The sequence below is a fragment of the Punica granatum genome, chromosome 5 (assembly GCF_007655135.1).
Source record: "Punica granatum isolate Tunisia-2019 chromosome 5, ASM765513v2, whole genome shotgun sequence".
NCBI lineage: Eukaryota > Viridiplantae > Streptophyta > Magnoliopsida > Myrtales > Lythraceae > Punica > Punica granatum.
Genome location: NC_045131.1, coordinates 25,172,835 through 25,179,108, shown reverse-complemented (window position 1 = coordinate 25,179,108; position 6,274 = coordinate 25,172,835). Strand labels below are relative to the sequence as shown.

General features: G+C 38.1%; 1 protein-coding gene across 1 annotated transcript; it reads right to left on the bottom strand.

Annotated features, from left to right (window-relative positions):
* Window positions 1-2,932: 2,932 nt before the first annotated feature.
* Window positions 2,933-4,344, bottom strand: LOC116209352 (senescence-specific cysteine protease SAG39-like). Its single transcript, XM_031542965.1, has 2 exons — window positions 3,868-4,344; window positions 2,933-3,742 (listed from the first exon to the last, which is right to left on the bottom strand). Exons 1-2 carry the CDS (start codon window positions 4,292-4,294, stop codon window positions 3,150-3,152), a joined length of 1,020 nt encoding a protein of 339 aa, XP_031398825.1. The 5' UTR covers window positions 4,295-4,344; the 3' UTR covers window positions 2,933-3,149.
* Between the last annotated feature and the right edge of the window lie 1,930 nt (window positions 4,345-6,274).

The window sequence follows — 6,274 nt, the reverse complement described above, 5'->3', positions numbered from 1 at the left end:
AATGGTGATTCGTGTTAGAACATGACAATTTTTAAAAACATGTTAGGAAGTGAAAATAAAATCAAAATTGTGCTATATGTGACTATTTACCCTTATTAATATAATAGAGGACATAAAAAGAAGGGGAGGGGATTGAGGTTTTACTTGTTCGAACAGGCAAAATCGGTCCCCATACTTTCTTTCTCCTCCAGGGACAGTGCGTCCCTGGACCAGACAAGCTTTCACATTTAGTTGGCTACATATAGAGTAGTTAGAGTATGTCCAATGCTTGGTATTCAAATGTGGGCCCATTGCTTGCCACATATTTCCCACGTCAAAAGACATGGCATCCGCATCCAATTTCGAAAATCTCTTCCAATGCTTGATACTTCACTTGAATGTCAACGAGGGACCCACACACTATTTAAATCATACATACATATGTATAAATAATTATGTATTTGTATAATATAATTGTTAATTAGTTAAGTTAAGTAATTAACTAAAGTTTACAAATTAATTATGTTTATTATTACATTATTTTTAATCATTTTTTACATAATTATCTATTTTTCTATTTTTTAAAAAAATTAAAAAACTAAAACTTGTCAAAGAGCCCAACGACTCTTTGACCAATTATTAAAAAAATAAAAAGTGACAGGTGTTTGGGCCTGACCAGGCCGTGTGGCTCACTGGCCCTTATCCAGCGAGAGTGCTGATGCCGATGCCGCCATGTGACTGCATTGGCACCCATTTTGTCTCCCGCTGGACATGCTCTAATGGGCTTCAGGTGACTTCCTTAAAAATTGGTAAATAGTGCTAAACGTTTCAAGGCCATTTACTGGGTGTCCGTGAGTTGAGGGGAAGGTGAAGATTTTTTTAAAAAAAATAGCAATTATTTTATCTAATTAAGAAGCTTGAATCGACACTTGGCGAAAACATTGGTGACGCTGAAACTTTCAACTTTTTATATCGAAATTGAAGATATTTTGATTTTTTTAGTTTTACATCTTTTATACAATAAAAAGCACTACAATAAATTTAAAATAATATTTCTATTAAATTTGCTTACTCTACTGTCCTATTCACTGCGTATGTAATTAACATGTGCTTAGTGTACTTTGTTTTGAAAACCTACATTTATAGTTAAATTTTGTGAGGGTTTTTTTCCCCTAAAAACGCACAGATTATACATAAATTTCATAATCTTGTACTTTAAAAAATATAAAAAGCACAAAGTTTCAAATATTTCCCTAATGTAGCACGTTAGCTTCCATTCATTCTCTTCCATCAAATACTTACGTGGCTGTCAATTCTCGTCTACGTGTCCGTTAAATGCCCGTGTGTATGGCCATTAAACAGAGTGGCGAGACCCATTTCTATTTTCCTAGTCTCTTCCTCCCCTGGTCACTGAAGATGCTGCGGCAGGGGTCGAAGGCGAAGTCCAACGAGCCGAGGCACGAGCCAGGGCTAACCAAGGTTGGGTCCACCGATTCCTTGAGTTACTTCAAAACTTCGACGTCTCCCGGGTCCATCTTCGCCTGAGCTCCAGCGAGGAAGACCGTCGCTGCCGTCAAAAGCAGAGCAAAAACAAAACAAAGCAAACCCAGAGCACCCATTTAAGGAGTCCTTCGTTTCTTTCTCTTCCTCTCTCTCTCTCTCTGTGTGCAGAGAAGGGTTTTCTCGGGAAGAAAAGAAGAGGACAAGGTGAGGTTTTCACTTTCTCTTTCATAGGGGTGGTGGTGCTATGATTTTCTTATGTCTACAGAGGATGCGGTCACAGTTGCAGAGTAGGGGTTTGAAATGGAGGTGATCGGCAGTGTTTTAATATTCTTGTTTGATGCAATGAAAGCTTGGAGAGATACGACAACATGAGGATGCAGTAGTACAAGAGAAACCATTGTTGCTGCTCGTGGTGGTGGTGGTGGTGGTGGTGGTGGAGAAGTCGATTGCAAAGAATATAGTCTTCGATTGCAAAGGGAGAGTCGGAGGATCCCAAGAAGAAGAGAAGTTTCGATTCTCAGGGGGATTAGCCTGCAGCTGATTTGGTTTTGGAGATCATCCGTAATAGAGAAAGAGAAAGAAGAGGGGAAAAGTTGTCGGGAAAAATCCCGACAATGGGATGGTTACACGTGGCATTTAATGGCCAGCTAAGCAAATTTAATGGCCACGTCAGCACTTCACCGAGGAGGATGGATTAAAGCTAACGACAAGGTAGATTAGGGAAAGTTATGAAACTTTGTACTTTTTTAGGCTAATTTTAAAGTGCGTACTACATTAGCAATTTCTGTATATTATGTGCTTTTTTAGGTCAAAAACCTATTTTGTAAAATATGGTCTATTTTAATTATTTACTAATTTTTTTTAGTTAACTTTTCGCTCAAGGAAAGGATTTTCATCAAATTAATGTCGGTTATTTACGTGAAAAGAACTTATAAATGATGATAGCATGTTAATTATTTGACAATTTTAATTACATATATTTTGATGAAACTAATTTTTAAATGTAGTTTATGGCCCATAAATTTTAATCACTAAGAATTCACAAAATTGACTCATAAAATTAAATTCAAGATTAAATAAACTCATTTAAATTGTTACATTTTTATATTTTCTAAGATTTACTTTAATTACATTTAATACTAAATTTCGTTTTATTTCATAGGACTATGAATCGACCAACTAATATATAATATAACTACATAAAAGATAGAGAGTACAAGAGAAAAAAAAACGTCATCTATGCTCAAAAAGCAAAATCGCAACCCATCATTTTTTTATTGATTGATTTTCTGATTAGATTCATTTCTTTTTTAAATATGTCGTTTGGTTGGCTTACGGAATTCATTCAAAATAGTAGATAAATTATTGAATTGATTTCGTTGGAAATATTGACTCTCAGCTTGGTCAATACGTCAATACTTATTTCTGGAAATTATATAATGCGCCATTGGGAACACGGAGTATATTTATGATAACAAGTGAAGAAAAGCCACATTAATTGAGTTGCAGTTTGTATATCTTCACACCAGAAAGTAACATGCTTTTGTACAACATTCAAACGAAACAAACATCCCGCTGAATGGAAGATGAAGACAGAAACATGTAATGAAAACCGCGACGAGATATTGCGGGAATAAGCCTTCCAAGTTCCACCCTCGACAAGGCAATCAAGCAGTCGGATAGGATGACTGCATGGCAATACCACACAACCCTTCATCGGCATCGACATCTCTCTGCATCCTGATATACCCCTTCTCTCCCCAGCTGGCACCCCATGAGTTCTTTACTAGCCAGTACTTGGTACCGTCATCGTCTGTCCCATACCCAACTGCGGTCACCCCATGATCCAACTCGGTTCCACATTCTCCTGTGAATACACCACCGGAATAGAGTTGGAAGTCTGACCCACTAGCATCGATGGCAACTGAAACTGGCTGATTGGCCACTGCCTTTAGCAGAGCGGACTCGCTGTTGGCAGGCACATCCTCATAGCCGGTGATCGTTGCCACATGTGAGGATGCTTTGTCGGCATTACAAGTGCTGTCAGCTGCCTGATAGGGGTATTTAGCTTCCGTCGTGAGGCCGTGGTTATGAATGATGAATTTGAAGGCATTGTCCATGAGACCGCCCTCACAACCTTGATCCTCTCCTCCAGTGTCACAGTCCACCAACTCTTGCTCGGACAATGAGATCAGTTTCCCGGTACTGAGCTGGTGAATCCCCTCGGTAGCTGCCACCGCGGAGAATGCCCAACAACATCCTATATTTCACAAAGTTGATGAAATCATTATCATTACTAAAATTAGGTTTGCAGAAAGAGCTACTCCAGGTGATATACATAACTAATAGTCATGGAAGTAGTGGAGCTTAATTAGTTTTGCGTACCGCATTGGCCTTGGTCCTTGATGGGTGTGACAGCTCCTTTCTGTCTCCAATCCATGCTGGAAGGAACCGACGTATTCTCATGTCTAAATGATGATGTCCTGGACGACCCTGGATGAAAGATGTGTTTGTAACCGTTCCGAGTAGCCCGAAACTCCTCGTTCGTTAGGTCAGCAAACCCATTGATCCCCAGCTGGTAAGTCTTGGTTCCATCTCGGTTGAACATCTCTATGTACTCGACATTGGTCTTGAATATTGCGAACCGCCTCTCCTTCTCTGCCTCATCTGCATAGACACGCCCGAACTGAACCATCCACTTCTCGTGCCGCTCTAACATCGATGCTTCGTGGAGTGTCCGGGACCAGGCTTGACATGCCCAAAGTCCTAGAACTGTAATAAGTACATGCAGAATTTTACCATCCATCGCCATAGCCGTTGCTGCCCCTCGATCCCCTTCTAAATTCTTGTTTCGAGGTTGTATCTGTGCGTCGTCAAGTGGGGATTGATGCAATATTGTACGTGGGTGTGGCATATATTTATGGAGAGCGATTATGAAGAACTTGTTAATAATTCATCAAAGACAGTTGAAGAGTCTGCTGCTTTAATCCTAATTCCGATAAAATAGAGGCTGAATTCCCAAATGAGCCCGGCAAGGCGTTGACACATATGGACAAAACAAAAGCTCATTCAGTTTGACTATGTATAGAAACTTTTGCTGAATATTGAATTGAAGCCTGGGGTTTGTGAATGCTCTTTCCTCGAAGTTTGTGAGTAGAAAAAGATTCACAAATAGGAGAACATTAACATGTAAATGATTTCGCTCAAACTCAAATTAATGGGTGCTGTTGGACTTTAGGATATCAAGTATTAGTAAAAAAAATAAATATGTATGTAAATTATGAAATATTTTTAATATTTTTTGAATGTTCAATAGATTTCGGCATTTGCTTTGTCCGTTGAATTTTTATGCTCTTAGCAATGAAAAATTATTGATAGTAAGCGAAAGTATGCCGATTGACTATGTTGTTAGCAAACAAAATGATTTCCATATAATACATGGTGATTACTGCAGTTATAAGATGAACAGCAAGTTTAATTCTCGAAACTAGAACTCGCTTTTTTTTTAAACGGGGTTAAAAATATTTATCACTCAACTATAATACTTTATTAGTTTGATTACTATTACAGTTGAGACGGTGTATCTTCTCGAGATATCTCGAGTGTTCTAGAATATTTTCTGTATCTTGTAATTTTGTATAGTATCCGCACTTTAGGCTAGATTTTACATGTTTCATGATTAGGTCACATCTGTTTAGGATTTTCTCTCTTGCTCTTGATGTATTCAGTCCATATATGGACAACGTCTGAGTGGAATACAATTAACTGAGGTTCATTTTTCATTCTTGGCTCTCCGACTTCAAGAATTACTGCAATTTAATTTATAGAGGTCCATCCATTTTTTTTTTCGGTGGAGAGAGGTCCATTCATTTTATCTTTCTTAATCCTTGCCTAATCTAGTTAGTGCATCCACTGACATGACAAAAATGAGGTCTTCCCCTCACTACAACGTTGTCTTTCGATAATTTCCGCCCCACATGAAAGTAATGGTTTAGAAACAGTCTAAACTATTCTAAAATGAAAACAAAGTTTTCCAAGAGTATTTTATTAGTGAATAAATAAAAACATCACCTTACATCTAACAAGTTAACTTTTTAGTGAGTCGGGTCAGCTCATTAAGGATAATAGCTTTTTCAAATTCTTGATTATGAGAGTTTTACTCTTTAGTGGACCAATCCGGCTCGAACCATGATAATCAGAGCCCGTTAAACTTCTTGATAACATGGTACACACTAAAAAAAAAATACTTTTTAGTTGAAACGGTTTTGACATTTCAAGTCTCGCTTCTTATTAGAGCACAAGCTCAAGACGCTGCCCATAATATTTTTACCATCCATTTAATGAAATTACACTCGATTGGCCTTCAAATCTATTCCAACCCATGCAAGAGGATAGTACTAGAGATTGAGTGACTTTAAATCGTTAAACCAAGGCTTGCCTTGGTAAGAGGAGAGTATTATTTGATAAGTAATTCGCGGCAAATCTAACAAAATTAACAATTTCCAATTTTTCTATGCGCACCATCTTTCTATCCCAAAACTCAATGGATCCTGACTAATCAAGATTTGAGCAGTAAACATTACCAAAGAAGTGACCGAATCTAATGAATTTAGAAAGATGAATGACTTAATCTGCCAGTTTAAGTAAAGGTACTTAAATAAAGGGGGGCCCAAGTTCAGGGACCATTTGTTCTATCGGTTCTCCACATGACAGAGGTTACAACTACGACCATCCGATCATAGTCGCCTAGCAAAACATGCTATTGGTCAAGGTGTCGCTTGCAACTCACACG

Bases quoted from the DNA above. Each gene is read 5' to 3' on its own strand.
- LOC116209352 (XM_031542965.1), bottom strand. From the start codon at position 4,294: ATGGCGATGGATGGTAAAATTCTGCATGTACTTATTACAGTTCTAGGA. The intron at 3,743-3,867 runs GTACGCAAAACT...TGTGAAATATAG, and splicing joins CAAGGACCAAGGCCAATGCG to GATGTTGTTGGGCATTCTCC.